This window comes from Anguilla rostrata, chromosome 13 (genome assembly GCF_018555375.3).
Source record: "Anguilla rostrata isolate EN2019 chromosome 13, ASM1855537v3, whole genome shotgun sequence".
Taxonomy (NCBI): domain Eukaryota; kingdom Metazoa; phylum Chordata; class Actinopteri; order Anguilliformes; family Anguillidae; genus Anguilla; species Anguilla rostrata.
Genome location: NC_057945.1, coordinates 8,290,486 through 8,308,599, shown reverse-complemented (window position 1 = coordinate 8,308,599; position 18,114 = coordinate 8,290,486). Strand labels below are relative to the sequence as shown.

The window sequence follows — 18,114 nt, the reverse complement described above, 5'->3', positions numbered from 1 at the left end:
TATGAACTGGCCTTATATTAAAGCTTTTTAACTTTAGAAGAGTGCCTTAGTTCTACTCTTTATCCCTCGAAATCAAACTAATATTGTGCTTTTATGATCCAGGACCCAAGCCCTCTGAAGGTTTAGGGACCAAGTGTGTGTTTGGTGTCGCCTCTGAAAGTCTGGCAAAGAAATCCTGGGATGCTAAGGTCCAAGAGACTTCCGCCACATCAGTCACCCTGGCCATCACTAGCCCGGCGGATGCCAGCATTGGGGAGTACACCCTCTCTGTGAAGACGAACCCCAATATGACCGTGGGCCACAGCGCTGGCGCCTTTGTCCTCCTGTTTAACCCTTGGTGTGCAGGTGAGTGAGCTGTCTCTCTGTGGAAGGAATTTTCCAGAAGCACATAATAAATCAGGGATGAACACGTCCGCTGGTTTTAATTCCAAACAGCTATCTTGCTTTAATTTTATAAAGTGCTTTAAATACCAGTGCTGGTTCACTCCTATATCAGGTCAAAGAAAACCAATTTTCACCAGATACATGTGCACTCTGCAGCTGTCACTTAATCAAAAACACCAGATCCCAAATTTAAATGGGCTAGGAGGAATGGGGAAGTAAGAGCAGAAGGTGTCTAGAAGTCCTACAACAGGCATTAACGATGTAATTCCGTGCTCATTAAAGCTGTTCTGTACGTATAAGTGATAATTAAATCTGTGCTGTGTGTATAAGCACTCATTAAATCTGTGCAGTGTGTATTATATAAGTGCTTAATAATGCCATTCTGTGTGTATTCTTAGAGGACTGGGTGTTCCTGGCCAATGAAGAGGAGAGGCAGGAGTATGTGATGAATGAACATGGCCTGATCTACAAAGGGACATGTGGCTATATTAGTGAAATGGCCTGGGATTTTGGACAGGTACATTGAGCCTGAATACATAAGACTTCCTCAAATTAAGACCACCTCATGTGCAACCATAGCCTAGGCTACTTAATGTTGTTAGCTAATTGTATGCCCAGAAGCTACATCCAGGAATACCACTGCTTCTGTTGCTACCGTATTGCTAGCTACCTTGAATTGTTCTTTACCAAGTTGGATGGATGATGTCCTTAACTATTGGTTTCTGGGAAGCATAGCTATACCTAACTGTTACAGTTTAAGCTACTGAGTTTTCCATTATGTTTTCTGTAAGATAGGAGCACGTCTTTGTGAAGAACCAACGTAACAAATGTGAATTCAATTTTTCTTCAAACAACATGTACTCACCACTGGGCAGATTTCTCACACACACATACACACACACGCACACACATACACTTTTCCTTTAAACTGTTTGCACTTATTTATACTTAATTCACAGTTGTATTTATGTTAATATATTTGGTCTTCTGGGCTAAACCTTAAAGTTAGTTCTGACTTCCAAATATTTTAAACTGCTGGCTTTTTGTATTAGCTGTCTCTTGAACAACAATTTGCACATTTTATTCTAAATGTGATGATGGGCTCCAAATGCATTTTTCTTCAGTCAGTTTCTGGTTTAGTGGATATATAGGCTATAGGTTTACCTTTTATATATTAGTATTTCCCAGTATTTAAAATGTTCAAACTGAGAGTTTTGAATTATTGGTAATTGAATTAAAAATGTCAAATATGTGTCTTGTAAATATGTGTCCACTGTACTCTGTGATAAGAGATCTTTCTGATGCTTTCAGTTTGAAAGTGACATCCTTGACATCTGCTTGAAAATCCTGGACCTCAACCCCAAATGTAAAAAGAACGCAGCCAAGGATTTCTCCGCACGCTGCAACCCCATCTATGTCAGTAGAGTGGTCAGCGCTATGGTATGTCCATACCTACACCCTAACACACACCCCAATGCAACCTACACACACCCCTCTATCCCCTAGCACACACCCCAATACAACTGACACACCTCCCTACACCTTAACACACCCTCTTACACAACCCTACACACACCCCATGGCACCCTTATACACACCTCCCTACTCATTAACCCCACCCCGTACATTGCTAAACATACCTCCTTACACAGTAACATACCCTCTACACTCTTACCACACTGCCCCCTACAACCTAACACACAGCTCCAAACACCAAGGCACACCACCATGCACCCAAGATACACTTCTGTCTGACATCTACATTTAATTTCTGGTCTTTTTGGAATATTTTGCTGTCTTTTGGTTTTTGAATTTCATACTTGACACATCCTTGGATTACTTTAGGACAAGCACACTGTGATTTGTACTTTAGGACAAACTTCCTCTGTAGTGAATAGAGACTTCCTCTCCTGTAATTACTTCAGACTATAAAATCCAAGGTTCTGAATCAAGAATAAGAACGCATACAGTTCATTAGCAAATTCATATTCCTCTCCACTGTAAGTCTGAGGAAAGCAGCACTCTTCAGAGTCATAAATCATTCAACAGAATGTACAGAATATTTCCTAACCGATCACATCAGCGCAGTGAAAGTGGGTCTAAGGTTATTCAAACATGAACTATGAGACACACAGAAGTTGTTGAAATAGCAGAGGACGTGTGTGCCAGGTGTGACACTTCCATGTACCGCCCCTCTGAGAATCTGACCAAGGTCTTAGTTGCATATCCCTGGTGTGGCATATCGCTGGTGCAGTAAATGCTGTTCCCCGACGGTCTCCAGAGATCTCTCCAGATCTGACCGCTGGGTTCAGAGACTAGCAAAGACTTCCCTTCCTGCAAGTGGGGATACAAATGTGATAAAAACAAGTCTATGGCTTCTCTCCGTCAGATCAACAGTAACGATGACAAAGGCGTGCTACTGGGGAAGTGGGGCACGAACTACATTGGCGGAGTGTCTCCATCGCACTGGAACGGCAGCGTGGACATCCTGAGAAACTGGAAGAAGTATTACAACCACCCCGTCAAATATGGCCAGTGCTGGGTGTTCGGTGGGGTCATGTGCACAGGTAAGGGATGCTGTCAACGTACCCGCGACGTGCTGTCAACATACATGCTTCTAAACTGACTCCTAAACTCAGGAACATCATGCTGCACGGGCACAGAAATAGATTCTTAATCCGTTCATTTTAAATACACAGAAAACCATGTCATTTTAATCAATAACTCTGATGTGTCCTGTACCTCTGAATCTTGTGGCTGTGGATGTGAGTGTAACAATTGGTGAGAGAATTCATAAGGTATAAAATCACAAAAAAAGAAGACTAATAACTATTATTTATTTTGTGTTCTTTTTATTTTTCAAGTCCTGAGGTGCTTGGGAATCCCCTGTCGAGTGGTCACAAATTACGAGTCTGCTCATGACACTCAAGGAAATCTATTAATCGATGAGTATTACGCTGACTATGGCGTCAGACCCAAGGACAACAATGACAGTGTCTGGTGAGTACCACTGTTTTCTGCCAGATTACTCAATCAACTGTAGGGAATATACTAATTTCAAAATGGCGGGGATAGTTAAAACGTGTCCATTTTAATTGTTAAAACAATCATCCCACAGCACCAATTATTTCGTTTTTATTTTATTATTTAACCTTTATTTACCCAGGGTAGGTTCGCTGAGCACGGATGCTCTTTTGCAGGAACACCCTGCTTCACACTCATACACATTCACACCTGGGAGCTGCGCAGTACAACCACAATCCTCTATTGTTAGCCACTGAGCAGCTCCACTGGAGGGAGAGAACATTTTTGTCAATTAAATCAGGAAATGATTAGGTGGCAAGTTTTTGTGAGAGCCAGATCTGGGATTTTAGCCAGGACGCCGGGGAACCCCCTACTCTTTGCGATAAGTGTCATGGGATCTTTAATGACCACAGTGAGTCAGGATCTTGGTTTAACGTCTCATCTGAAAGACGGCATCTCCTACAGCAGTGTCCCCGTCACTGCACTGGGGCATTGGGGTTCATTTGACCAGAGGGAAGACTGCCCCCTGCTGGCCCACCAACACCACTTCCAGCAGCAACTCAGTATTCCCTGGTGGTCTCCCATCCAAGTACTAACCAAGCCCACACTTGCTTAGCTTCAGCCAGTCGGGCAGGAGCAGAGTGCATGGTGGTATGGCTGCTGGCCAATTTAGTTGTAGTAATAATTTCAGTAAGTAATCACTCTCATAAAATTACTATTATCTAAACGTAAATTTTGGATTTCAATTCATTGTTAAAATGACAATATTAATAGTCAAATTAATCCTAACAAGGATGTAGTTGTTTTTTATACACAAGTTTAAATGAATTATTAGGCCCTGTTAAGAACTCCTTTTAGTTCTGAGCTTATGCACTTAAAAGAGAACTGTAATACCTGTCCGACTGTAGATCAAAGGAAAATTAAATGGTCCAACTAACTCATCCACTGTGTGTTACACCCCATATGGTATAGGATCCAGAAACTGCTTTGGTCCGCATGTCGAGACTCAATAGTAACCTTTTAGTCTCTTGTTAAATAACTCGTCCCCTATATCCCAAATCTGTTCCCTACTTAAGTTGGTTGGTATAAATGGTGCTTTAGATAAACAACGATTGATAGATTCAATTAGTGATTGATGGATTGAACCCTCCTATTCTGATCTCTGTTCTGTATGCACACAGGAACTATCATGTGTGGGTAGAAGGTTGGATGAGACGTCCTGATCTCCCTGGAGAACCACTTTATGATGGCTGGCAGGTTCTGGACCCCACCCCTCAGGAGCTGAGTGATGGTACGGTCCCTTCCCCATGCTGCAGATACAGAGTTATGTATTACCTCGCCCAGTAGGTACTTAGCTATGCTAATCCACTGCCAGGCTCACTAGGGTCTTAGCTATGCTAATGTATTACCAGATCCAGGAGGCGCTTAGCTATGCTAATGAATGACCAAACCCAGTAGGTAATTAGCTATGCTAATACATTACCAGACCCAGCAGGTACTAATCTGTGTTAATACATTACCTGACCCAGCAGGTACTAAGCTATGCTAATACATTATCTGACCCAGCAGGTACTAAGCTATGCCAATACATCACCAGATCCAGTGGGTACTTAGCTAGGCTAATGTATTACTAGACCCTGTAGGTACTTAGCTATTCTAATGCATTACCAGAGCACTAGTACTTACCAAGTACTGAGTACTGAAGCATGGCAACCTCTCTATACTTGAGCGGTACACTGGCTCATTCACTCTGTCTCTATAACCCAGGGATAAACTGGTTCACTCTCTCTCTGCACCCCAGGGGTACACTGCTGTGGCCCAGCTCCAGTGAAGGCTGTACGTGAAGGACACACAGATCTGAAGTACGACCTGCCTTTCGTCTTCGCCGAGGTCAATGCGGACCGGGTCACTTGGCTACTCATGGCCGACGGGTCACAGAAGAGGATCCTATTAGACACAAAGTCTGTGGGTCAGAACATCAGCACTAAATCGGTGGGCAGTAACAAACGGCAAAACATCACAGAAAACTACAAGCATCCAGAAGGTAAGCGAGAGGAAACTGGATTTCTCACTGCGGATTTACTGCCATTCTGCATGAAAACAATCCTCTTGTCAAATATCAGTTGTTCTCCTTACGAATGATTCACCTCTCATTTATGTGTCAGATATATACTTTAGTCCACAACAAAGAATCCTATTTGACCACCTGTTTACGTCTACTTTTAAAAGGGACCCATCTGATACATGTGTTAATACGGTTTACAATTCAAGCAGCCTAAAAGCGTACACGAAGGTTTGGTTACTGATACGATATAAACCAATCGCAAAATGAGATAAATAATATTTAGAAGCATCTTAGGTCCCCAACTAACATCCCCTGTATTTTAGCTGATAACTACTCTTCTTCCCACAGGCTTTAAAGTCACTTAACCTCGGTATTCAACAGTGGCCTGACCCCTCGTCTCCCATTTAACTTCTTTTAACATTTAACAGTAGGCTACTTCCAGAGAATGTTTGCGCATGTAATTATGTCACATACAATGCATGTGCGAAAAACGTATGATAATATCGCGTTTTGAATGACTTGCAAATCGCAGTGACCGAGAAATTCCGATCTGTGCGTTTAGAGTCGCATTGGCCGATATTATAGTCCTATGAGATTTATTTCTGCATGAAAGTGGCCCAAAACAGATCTGAAAATATCCGCTTGCACGTGCTTGTTTTCCCGTTTACATGTTCATAATACATATCTGATCCATACCACGTGAGCAAGAAATCTGAACTGCGTCACTTTTACCAGGTAGTGTAAATGTAGATAGATGTAGAACAAGTGTGGGTCTGACTGTAGCCATAAGTGGAGTTAACATCCAACCATAGTTGCGCATAAATTGAAACTGCGGTTGAGGGGACACCTTCAATTCGAAAAAACGACAAAATATCGCTAAAAAACTTTTAAACTTGGCCATGGTGGAAAAGTTGCCGTTAACGATAAAGGGTAATGGAAACATTTTTTTTTTGGTAGAAAAAATGATGACGTGACAGCGACCAAAGTCACAAGCTTCCACTCCAGAAAGCCGCAAAAATCTCTTGTATGACATGCTGGGCCGCAAGGGACACAGCAATGTGTTACCTAGAATGCTGAGCGCGTGTGTCTTGCAAACTCTGTTTAATTATGTTTGGCTGGCACTTCTGTTTACGTAGGCCTACTGGCCTAATGTTTTTGCGGCCTCTTCAGAATATTCGCATAACACAGCGATTCGCATTTTCTTTTGCCGACATTTTCGGAAATTCACTTAACATTTGCAAAACATTTGGATGGAAGCTTAGTGATAGACACTACCATTGGGCGACGGGGCTGTAGCTACAGATATAATTATGTACACCAGCACTAATGCATGTGTGGCCATGGCTCCCACAGGTACAGAGAAGGAAAGGGAGACGTTTAAAGAAGCGGTAAGGAGATCTGATAAACTCCGCGAACCGGAGCCTGCCCCAGCGGCACCCCCTCCCGAAATCTCAGTCAAGATCGAAGAGCAGAGTAAGCCAATCAACGGCAAGGACATCGACCTGGTGATCCGACTGCAGAGCCCCACGCCGCGTGATGTGGTGCTCCATGTCAACGCCCAGGTCATGCTGTACAACGGTGTACTTGAATCTGACATCTGCAGTGAAGAAAAGGAAGTACAGGTCCTGCCAGACACAGGTAAAAATATTTTCTGCTGTACCGGACACAGTTGCCTTTTGCATACACACTCTAGCATTGCATTTCAGTTACCTTACGCACTCTCATGCTACAGTAGCATTTCAGTAACGTCACACACACACACACACACACACACACTCATGCATATGCACAAACATACATGTTCATGTTAAATTTCAGTAACCTTACACACATCATGCTAGTGTATAATTTCAATGACTTTACAGACACATCATGCTTGTGTAGCATTTCAGTGACCTTATGTACACTCACATACTAACATGGGATTTCAGGTTTGCTGTTTAGGAACATTACATCGCAAACATATGAAAACATGATCAAAAGGTGAAAAGCTCTCGTTTGTGTTTGGCAGAGCTGACGGTCCCTTTCCAGATCCCCTTTTCCCAATACGGGAGTCACATACAGGGAAACAACAGCATCAAAGTGACAGCCGTAGCCAATGACAAGGAGAGCACTGAGGAGGTGTCCCTGGCAGAGAAGGACATTGTGCTTGAAAATCCCCCCTTCAGCATCACTGTGAGTCCTGCGCACCCTCCTACTGAAGATACATCCTGGGTCATTCAGACACCAGGAAGATGACATCACTGATCTTTACAATACATGCACAGCATATATTTCTTAAACGAAAATGTAAGTTTTGAATTTAATTTTAGAAAATGCACTGAAATCACACATAATGTATATACTAATGCAAGTTTATTTGAAATAATAATAATATTTATTATTATTATTTGAAATAATAATATTTATTATTATTATTATTATTATTATTATTATTATTATTATTATTTCCCACACACTACAGCGGCATAAAATAAGCACTTTCCCAGCATTATTTAAACTAAAGGTTGTAAACTAGAGGTTGTATAAAGTAGAGGGTGTATAAAAGTCCATGATCAATATTTTGCTTAAACTGCTAGATAAAATAATTATAACTTTAATGACTGCATAAAACATGAATCATGTTTCTTGTGCACTATAGTGCAAATAAAAAACTGAGGTTCTATAACTGAATCCGTGCATTGCATAGAATCGTACACATTTCAGACCAGATACCGCAGACAGAGCACGTAGTGCAATACTGTTGAGAGGAGGTTTTAATGTCCCAAGGGCTCACCGTCTAAGGCTGAGGTCCAAATCAGAACACACTGACCTGGGTTATCTAGTTTGGAGAACGTCTGTGGCTCTGGAACGTCTGTGGCTCTATTCCCTCAGCATATCGCTCAGCAATCACCCTGGACTGCCGGGTCTCCGCGGCAACAGTGTCACCGCAAATGAAGTTCCTCAGTGTGCAGTCTTCCACATCCATTTTGTGGATTTTTGTAACTGTATCCATTTTGAAAATGGGTTCATCTGTAAACCAGGAATTCTGTTCAGAATCCAGGGTCTTGTCACTGACACTCAAAGCGCTGCTTGTGTGAATCTTTTCAGGTCATTGGAAATCCTGTGCAGTACAAAGACTTGCAGGCGGAGATCACTTTTCAAAACCCCTTGTCTGTGGCTCTGACTGACTGCTCCATAACGGTCTCTGGCAGTGGCCTATTGAGCGAATCAGTAGTAGCCAGGTGAGTGGCAGCTCTATGGTTTCCAACACAGCAGGAGTGTTTCATCTGACTGATATGATTGCTGGAATGGACAAAAATTAATATGACCTTGCCAACAGGTATACTAGAAAAGAAAAAGAAAAGGAAAACCAAACAATTATGTTGCATTCTGTCAACAGTTTGTCGTGGAATGTAACTTGTTCAGCAGGGCTGGGGTCAATTTTGAATCGCATTGAGAATTGCTGAATCAATTACAGTTCAGTACTTGAATTTGAAATATGATTGCAGAACATAGAATTGAATGAAAGGAAATTATATTTTATTAAATTTCAATGGCAAATTAATTTCGTTTTTAACTTTCATTCATCACAATTTATAACTATGTACACTCACATATTAATGGCATATTGTTAGAAGTATTATGTCTAAATTTAACAATGATAAAAAATCAGTCTTTTAAAAGTGCAGTATGTTGCCAATTATGAATTCTAATCGATACCAAAGTTCAGAAGCGGAAGTAGCGTGAGTGCTGTGGGTGAGGCGCTCCCATTTTAGCAGCCATGGGGGACCCCCTAGGGAGCCAAAACATAAACACTTAATTCATGAAAAACATTGATTCATGAATGTAGACATGTATGCTAACATTGTGTATTGTTTGCAGTAAATTATATATATATATATATATATATATATATATATATATATATATATAAATTATTTTATTTTAATCGGAATTGATACTGAAATTCATTTTTACATTGGACTTGTTTTTCCTTTCCGATTTTACTTTTTTACTTACATGTCAGACACCATTGTGCTCATTTGACTGTTTTCAAGAATTTGTGCCTGCACTTAATCACATTGAAAACACCATTACACATTTTCTCACAAAAAACACTATGAAATGTTTTAGATGTTACTTATTCATACGTTCGTATCAGACCTAGGTCAAATACACATTTAAAGTATTTTAAATACTTTTTTAGAGATGAAATTCAGCATTTACAAATAGAGAATATTTAAATTACAAAATGTATTTGAAAATATGTTTAAGGAGCATTTGCATGTATTTGCAATTACCTTCAAATATGTATTATAATACAGAATTTTCAAATACAAAGTGCTTGATTTAATGGAATTATTTGAAAATACTTTCACAACATAAGGCCAGTGCAACATGTGCAATTGCACCAAGGTGTTGAAAGACTTGAAAAACACTGGATATGCAAGAACCATCTCCAAAAGTTGAGTATTTTGTCTAATTAGAGGACAGTATTTTGATGAGAACGTGTCAGGTGACTGCTGACGGCCCCAGTCCAGTTGTACCAATTACCATTGTTAATTGGTAGTGAATATGCACAGCTGAATTCTATTCTATTTTATATTTTGTCTAACTTTACAAAATGTAAAAGATGGAACTGTACATATTGCCTTCACTCACCCTAGCTGGTAGCAGGGCCCGTATATGGGCAAGCTTGTACACAGTTTGCATATTGGACAGTTGAAATTGGGTGTGATTGGAGATGCCAAATTTTTTTTTCTTTTAAAGGTACTCTATCAGAATAATATGTTCTCCATGCACTCTGTAAGAGTAACATGTTTTCTATCAGTGTGAAATGTATTAAAACAGGGTTGATTGAGCGCTAAAGATTTTGTTGTGCGTTTCTCTGCAGGCTGGAGTCTCTGGGATCAGGGCTGCAGGTTCGATTCCTGGTTCCCTTTACGCCATACAAAGCTGGAACCAAGCAGATGGTGGCTGATTTCGACTGTAAGCAGTTCCGGGACATCAAAACCAGCTGCAACGTAGATATTAAACATTATTCCAGGGCCTAAGGTAGAAGAAAGCTGTCAATTCTCTCTACTGTGACAATAACTCCCTTTGTACCTGGCATTGACATGCGTTTGGGTGATCGGACGGCTATCAGAACCATCAGAAGCAACGGCAGCCCCCTCCCTGGACTTCGCCTTTTTGGGAGCATGTCTCCTAAGCCTGCCATGGCCATGTTTACAAGCGGTACCAGCAGAGGGCAGCACACTGCAGACCTGCAGGGGTCTGAACATAGTTTCCTTCAGGGGCACCAGAGACGCTGATGAACCAGGGCGATCATCTTGACCATATGAAAATAAAGGTGTAAATGCACCCACGACACATTGAGGATGGAGTGTGATGCAGTCGCCCCAAACCACCTTCAGAGGTGGTCAGGGAAGCACTGTGACTGTGACACTGCGAGAGTAAAAGCATTTTCAGTCCACAAGCTACAACTGCATAATTGGAAATACGCATTCATGTACTGTAGCTTTACAGACAGCCACCAATATCATTCAAGGGTCCCTTTTTTATTGGAAAAATAACAGTAACATTAGCCTACTACAAGTCAGTTACAGTATTTTTCAAGGGACTTGCGCACTAGGGAGAGGGGGTTGTTGCGTGTGTAGTTGTTTGAGCTGTAAGTGAGATCGTCATCGAACCTCAGTGCGGACAGTGGAGGCGTATGTTAATGCCATGTGTAAATGTAATCCAGCTAAATCATGTCTAGATACAATCTGGATTCAAGATGAATGTTAATACCAGGCGGGTCAGTGCTACAATATGGTGTAAAATCCCTTTACAGATTATATTGTGAAGGTTCAGGAAGATGGAAAAACAGACATTTTTGCTAATTTTCTGCAGCTATGCTGATGAATGTGCAGCCTATGAAGGATTGTATTTGATGAGCTGGAATAAAGTTCTTCTACTCCATATAAAACTTATTTTTCTGTCATTGTAACTGTTGGTATAACACTGCGAAGTCATTTCCCTGACGTGTATACAGAATTAAACAGCACACAACACATACAAGTTAAAATAAATGAACCAACACATCAATTTTACAAAGGCAAAATGAATCGAGACCTTAGTGCACAAAGGTGACAGCACTGTGATACCCACATTAGTGGAGATATTTTTTTTCACACAGCTCTTAATGGTCTGGCCATAATCGTTTCACGCTACATATATATATATATATATATACACACACACACATATATACACACACATATATATATATATATACACACATATATACATATATACACACATATATATACACACACACACATATATATATACACACACACACATATATATATATACACACACACATATATATATACACACATGTATACACACACACATATATATATTAATAAATATATATATGTATGTGTGTATATATATAATATATATATATATATACACACATATACACACATTATATGTATATATACACACATACACACACACACACATATATATATATATGTGTGATATATATTATATGTGTGTGTGTGTGTATATATATATAATATTGTGTGTGTGTGGTGTGTATGTGTGTATATATATATTATATGTGTGTGTGTGTGTATGTGTGTATATATATATATGTGTGTGTGTATGTGTATATATATATATATATATATCAGGCTTTATCCAGTTGGTTGTTAGGTGGACACAGGTGCGCATCGTCAGGCAATCAAGCCCTAATCAGCTCCACCTGCAGGACTGAGACGTGCACGCGGCCTCCACAAAGCAAGGACTTATTATTGACTGCTGTTTGCAAGCCAAATTGCCCCTTGGGGACATTAAAGGTTTACTCTACTCTACTCTACTCTACATACACAAAATCAGACACACATACTTGCTCTTACACAAAATCATACACACCCACATACTCTTACACAAAATCACACATGCCCACGCTTTCTTAGACAAAATCACACACACTCACATACTCATACACAAAATCATACACACCTACACACTCTTACACAAAAATACACACACCCTCATGCTCCTACACAAAGTCACACATACCCACATACTTCTACAGAAAATCACACACACCCACATACTCTTACACAAAATCACACACCCATATATTCTTACACAAAATCACACACCCATATATTCTTACACTAAATCACAAGCACACATGCTCCTTACAGTCACACACACCCACATACTCATACAGAAAATCATACACACTTGAACAAAATCACACACTCTTACACAAAAAAAAACACACACCCACATGCTCTTGCAAACAATCACACACACCCACATACTGATACACAAAATCACACATGCCCAAATGTTCTAACACACAATCACATAAACCTACTCTTGCATAAATTCACACACACCCACACACTTACACAAAATCACACACACCTACATGGTTTTATTCATACAAACCTATACATTCTTACACAAAGCACACACACACTCTCACATAAAATCACCACACCCACACACTTTTACACAAAACACACACACACACAAAAGTATTTGCATAGCTAAGAGCAAGACAAAGTGTACAGTATAAAACAATAAATACCAAATGCTAGTGGTCCTCAGAAACATTAAGATAAACGTATTGTCCCAGAAGGTAAAATTGTCATTTGGCAAAATGTTTCACAAGTCTAAAAACAGCAGGGTACACAGAAAAATGCACAATCATACAAAAGAGAAAAGTTTACAACAGTGCAGCACAGAGCGATACACACCGCAATATCGGCAATCTAAAGTGCTTCTGTGTGCAATACAGGCGGGCTGTTGTTTGGAGTTCCGTGTGGTGTTTGGCGCCCCCAGGTGTTTAGTGCTGTAATAGAGCTCGGGATAAATGATATGTATCGATTCCGTCTGAGCTGTAGAACCCTCTTCATGTATGGGGGTATTATTGTCTCAAAAATAAATAATTATATGAAACAGATCCACAAATAAATGTAGCAGATCCAAAAATAAATGCAGCTGGTTCACATTTGTGCATTGTCTGTCGCTTACATTTATTTATGGATTTTTGGCACATTTTGGAAAAAATGCACAAATAGTTTTTTTTCCACTGAGTCGAGTCCTGCCAATCAGATTTTAAGACATCCTTTCGCCGACGCCCTCTTTACTCCAACCAATCGCAGCACGCATACACTTCAGGATTCCGTTGCGTGGCACCGAGACAACCGTGCGGTGGGAGACGATTGCTGCATCTTTTTGATCAACGAAAGATCAAACCAAAGTGAAACCACATCATCTTATATTTGTACTATCCCACATTACAAAAAAGCTCATGTAGTCAACATGGCCCTCCCATAAAGACTTGCAACACATATTTAACGAGTTAGCTTGCTTTCTGTAGGCCCTGCGCAAACTCTAGACGAGGCTGGTGTCCTTAAAGTGTTGAAAGCACGTCAGTAATCCATAGCTTGACAAACGCTAACGTTAACTAGCTAGCTTCTACTGGCTAAGTATGTCAACAAGACGTTATTTGCAGTCCTCCATTGTGGAAGGAAGTCCACATCTGATGGATGTAAAGTTACAAAATTTAAGTTTTGGAGCGGCCTAGTCAAAGTCCTGACTTGAACCCAATAGGTGCTTTTGTGTTTTGCATTTACCCAGGTTCCATTTGTCTAAAGATCTGAGACAATTCAGTGTGACAAATATGTAATAAGAGAAAATAAAGAAATAATTATTATGGCACTGTATGTGTGTGTAGTTGTGTATCTTCAGATAAGGTCAATATTTTTATATATTTTTATTTTCTGTATTAACAGCCATTTATACAGATATGTGTGTGTAAATATGAGAGAGACTGCAATGTTCATGATTTACAGGATTTACACACACAAACACACCCACAAACAAACAATGGTGTTATCATTTCTAAGCGCTTTTGTGCTGTGTGCTCTTAATGCCAGACACTTGTTTACTGTGTGTTGGAGTCCAGTGGCAGGGTTGCACGCCAGCCATTACAACAAAACAAAAGGTAACTACGGATACCTTGCTGCTGCCAAACAGGAAAACGAACGAGTCGCTGCTCACGCACCAGCGCTCGCAAGATGCTAAAAGAGGACAAGCTGCTAACATTATCAGAAGCTTCAAGCAGGCTATGTCGAAGCCTTCTGCGATAACATCGTCTAGACAGCTGTCACTTCGGGCTTCAAATGTTGAACCGTCAAGCTCACGCTCGAGACAGACCTGGTTCAGCGTCAGGGTCCGCTTGCACGATACCGGAGAGCTGTTCCTCGTTCCAAAGTGCAGCTTCAGTATGAAGATTAGAGAACTGAAGAATGTTCTGGAACTGGTCGCTGGAATACCCACAGATTTCCAGAGACTGTGCTACCTGGACAAAGGTAGATAGCGAAAGTAGACAGTAAATGTAGATATGGTAAAATGTACATTTTAGTAATATATCTGTGCGTGTGTGTGTGTGGGTGCGCGTATTTCACCAGGTGTCTTGATGGATGAAACCTCATTTCGATATAATGGCATTGTCCCTGGAAGCACACTCTCCTTGATGATCTGGCCCTATAGTGGCTGGCCAGAGCTGGTCAAAGCTGCAGCCGCAGGCAGTGTGAATACGGTGAGGGTATGGAAGCTGTGGTGGTCCAATAATCCACTTTGTCACTTTGATAAATATTTCTTATACACTGGATTGATAGGCCATTACGCAACTGTCAGCACTGAACCTTTTTTAAAAAGTACATCACAGAATTACAACAGTGTGACAGAAATCAAAGTAACTAGCATGAGCTAGCTGTTCATTAAAAACATGCATCTATTGAAACACAAGAACTTCACAATTACTGGCTTAAATATACTATTGCAGCTCAGGTATCAGTATCAGGTGATCAATCCCTTTATTTAGCCTAAACTGGCTAATGACAGATCACAAACTGAAAAGTCACCTTATGGAGATTTCTAATATCTAAAAGTAAATTGCAGGACATATTATCAGAATTATTACCTCATAGTTTAGGATTTAAAAAAATGTATTTGTCAAAGATGTTGCATTTATAAATGGCCAAACACTGTTATTTGAACATCTTTGTCATAAAATATGTTGAGCTGTTGTTTTCTTGGTGTAGAGTGTGGCGTCCACCTGTCCTTCCTCCCACAGCTGAAGAGTGTGGTGTTCAAACAAGCCCCCTTCTCTTCTTCTAAGTCCAATGAGGCTGGCAGTTTGGCAGCATCCTGGCTCTCCCACCGCCTCTTCTCCGCCCTCTTCATAAGTGTTCACCGAGGACACCTGCCTGCCGTCCGCTTCCTGTTACAGAACGGTACACCTTCCTGCTGCCCACTTCCTGTTACAGTTCGTACACCTTCCTGCCATCCACTTCCTGTTACAGAACGGTACACCTTCCTGCCGTCCGCTTCCTGTTACAGAACGGTACACCTTCCTGACGTCCGCTTCCTCTTATAGAACGGTACACCTTCCTGACGTCCACTTCCTGTTATAGAACGGTACACCTTCCTGCCGTCCACTTCCCGTTACAAAACGGTACACCTTCCTGCCGTCCACTTCCTGTTATAGAATGGTATACCTTCCTGCCGTCCGCTTCCCGTTACAAAATGGTACACCTTCCTGCCGTCTACTTCTCGTTACAAAATGGTACACCTTCCTGCCGTCTACTTCTCGTTACAAAATGATACACCTTCCTGACGCCCACTTCCTGTTACAAAACGATACACCTTCCTGACGTCCACTTCCTGTTATAGAATGGTACACCTTCCTGCCGTCCGCTTCCCGTTACCAAATAGTACACCTTCCTGCCGTCCACTTCCTGTTACAGAACGGTATATCTTCCCATTGCGCCCCAATACTTCAAAAATCTATCCTCCTTTCCTCCACTACCACCTCGTCTCTGTGCCCAGGAAACCTATCTTTGAGTCCTCAAAACACCTTCAGTGTCCCAATATTGGAGGAGATGAGCAAACGTACAGAACTGTGTTAGCGAAGCGGCTTCAAAAATGTCTCCTCCCCTCCTTTCCTCCACATACTTCCAGGTAGGAGACAATTGATAGTGGGGGAGTTGAGGAAAGAGGGGTGGAGAAAGTATTAGAAGAATTATAGAAGTATTGATACCAAAATTAGGTCAGGTTACAAGAAACAATACTGGTTGGTGGTATCTACCCTAAAAAAAATCGTTGGACATGTTATTGCATTGGCTAGGACAAACTGATTAATTTCACATATACTTAATTGCGTAGAACCTGTCAATAATACTATTAAGCTAATGCAAAAATGTATTTTTTTGTTTACTTTCTAATATTGCGTACAACTACTAGTAGATTTTTTTTTTTTAGTGTAGTAGAGTTTGATATCTTGTGTTGGGCAGAGCGACTAGCTTAACTAGCCTACATTTTAATAAGAATTCCTAAGAAGTTTGGGGCTTTATCGTGTGCACATGTGAAGTTGTTTGTGAATTCTGTCTGTTAACATGAGGTCAGAGGGTACAGAACTGAATGTTTTTAAGGGCTGAGAGTCTGTGGTGATTGTGGTTATTTCTGTAGGAACCCTGAAAAGCACCAAACTCTTGGTGCTGTATAGGTATGGGACATGCATTCTTCATATTTAATTTAGCTTTTCTCTCTTTTTTGCTGTTGGGCATTTTTAACATCATGGTAATATTGACCAAGAGCAGATGTTCAGACTAAGGTGAAGACTGATGGTAATTTTGTCCTGGTAGGTGCGGATGTTCAGGCCCAGACCCCTAGGGGGCGTGCGGCGCTACACGCGGCGGCATCGCGGGGCCAGGCTGACTGCATGCGGGAGTTGCTGGCCAAGGGGGCGGAGCTGCACCTGCAGGACAGGGAGGGGCTGACGGCCATAGGCGTGGCCAAGCGTCTGGGACAGGGGCGGAGTGTCGGCCTGCTTTTCCTGTGGGACTGGCAGCAGAGGGCTAAGGGCCTGGGGGCCACGCCCCCCCTGCAGGAGGGAGAGCTCTTTGCCCATCAGTGTTTCGATTCCTGCCTGAAAACTTGGCTGTGTGGGCCTGAGGCTCAGCAGTACAGAGCTGACCTGCAGGAGAGGGGCCGCCCCAGGGGCCCTGCAGGGGAGGGGCAGCTCCAGGGGGCCCTGCAGGGGAGGGGCAGCTCCAGGGGCCCTGCAGGGGAGGGGCAGCTCCAGGAGCCCTGCAGGGGAGGGGCAGCTCCAAGGGCCCTGCAGGGGAGGGGCAGCTCCAGGAGCCCTGCAGCAGAGGGGCAGCTCCAGGGGCTCTCTCCCAGGGCTCCTCTGAACATGGACCCAAGAGGATCCCAGAGAACCTTGATGACAAGGACAGCGAAGAGTTCTGACTGCAAGAAGAGGATACAGCAAAGCCCCCAAACAGGAGTTCATATAGTTGAAAATGTGACTTTATAACAGAATGTAATTACTTACAAGCCATTTAACTATTTTGCCTCCGCAGTGGAGTCATGGGACAGGCATCACATCTGCTGACTGAGACGAGTGCAATTGTACCTTTAGCATATCTCTAAAAAACAAGGAAATGGAGAATGAACATCATTGGCTACAATGCCATTGTTGAAGTCCTTAGCCAGCACGGAGGAAGTATCACATATGTGTATGTCCATTACCATGCCTAGTACCATTGACCACTCACAATTTTCTGTTGTTTATC

General features: G+C 41.7%; 2 protein-coding genes across 3 annotated transcripts in view; both read left to right on the top strand.

Moving 5' to 3' along the window:
* Positions 1–11,429, top strand: part of LOC135237172 (protein-glutamine gamma-glutamyltransferase 2-like) — a 33,731-nt gene extending 22,302 nt beyond the window's left edge. For both annotated transcript variants that reach the window (XM_064303998.1, XM_064303997.1), the window contains exons 3-13: positions 103–345; positions 783–901; positions 1,696–1,824; positions 2,774–2,951; positions 3,249–3,384; positions 4,590–4,699; positions 5,210–5,452; positions 6,827–7,111; positions 7,485–7,648; positions 8,564–8,697; positions 10,350–11,429. In XM_064303998.1, coding sequence (XP_064160068.1) covers positions 103–345; positions 783–901; positions 1,696–1,824; positions 2,774–2,951; positions 3,249–3,384; positions 4,590–4,699; positions 5,210–5,452; positions 6,827–7,111; positions 7,485–7,648; positions 8,564–8,697; positions 10,350–10,509 — 1,901 coding nt within the window. In that variant the 3' untranslated portion in view covers positions 10,510–11,429. The remainder of the gene's footprint in view (positions 1–102; positions 346–782; positions 902–1,695; positions 1,825–2,773; positions 2,952–3,248; positions 3,385–4,589; positions 4,700–5,209; positions 5,453–6,826; positions 7,112–7,484; positions 7,649–8,563; positions 8,698–10,349) is intronic.
* Positions 11,430–14,514: 3,085 nt separating this feature from the next.
* LOC135238308 (ankyrin repeat domain-containing protein 60-like) lies at positions 14,515–17,855 on the top strand. Its single transcript, XM_064306091.1, has 4 exons — positions 14,515–14,844; positions 14,944–15,074; positions 15,612–15,771; positions 17,182–17,855. The coding sequence occupies exons 1-4, from the start codon at positions 14,601–14,603 to the stop codon at positions 17,853–17,855; spliced, it is 1,209 nt and encodes a 402-aa protein (XP_064162161.1). The 5' UTR covers positions 14,515–14,600.
* The last annotated feature ends 259 nt before the right edge of the window (positions 17,856–18,114 follow it).

Excerpts from the sequence above, each read along its gene's own strand:
- LOC135238308 (XM_064306091.1), top strand. The coding sequence starts at position 14,601 with ATGTCGAAGCCTTCTGCGATAACATCGTCTAGACAGCTGTCACTTCGG. Across the intron at positions 15,075-15,611 it reads CCGCAGGCAGTGTGAATACG|CTGAAGAGTGTGGTGTTCAA; the intron begins GTGAGGGTATGG and ends TTCCTCCCACAG. Across the intron at positions 15,772-17,181 it reads CCGCTTCCTGTTACAGAACG|GTGCGGATGTTCAGGCCCAG; the intron begins GTACACCTTCCT and ends TTGTCCTGGTAG.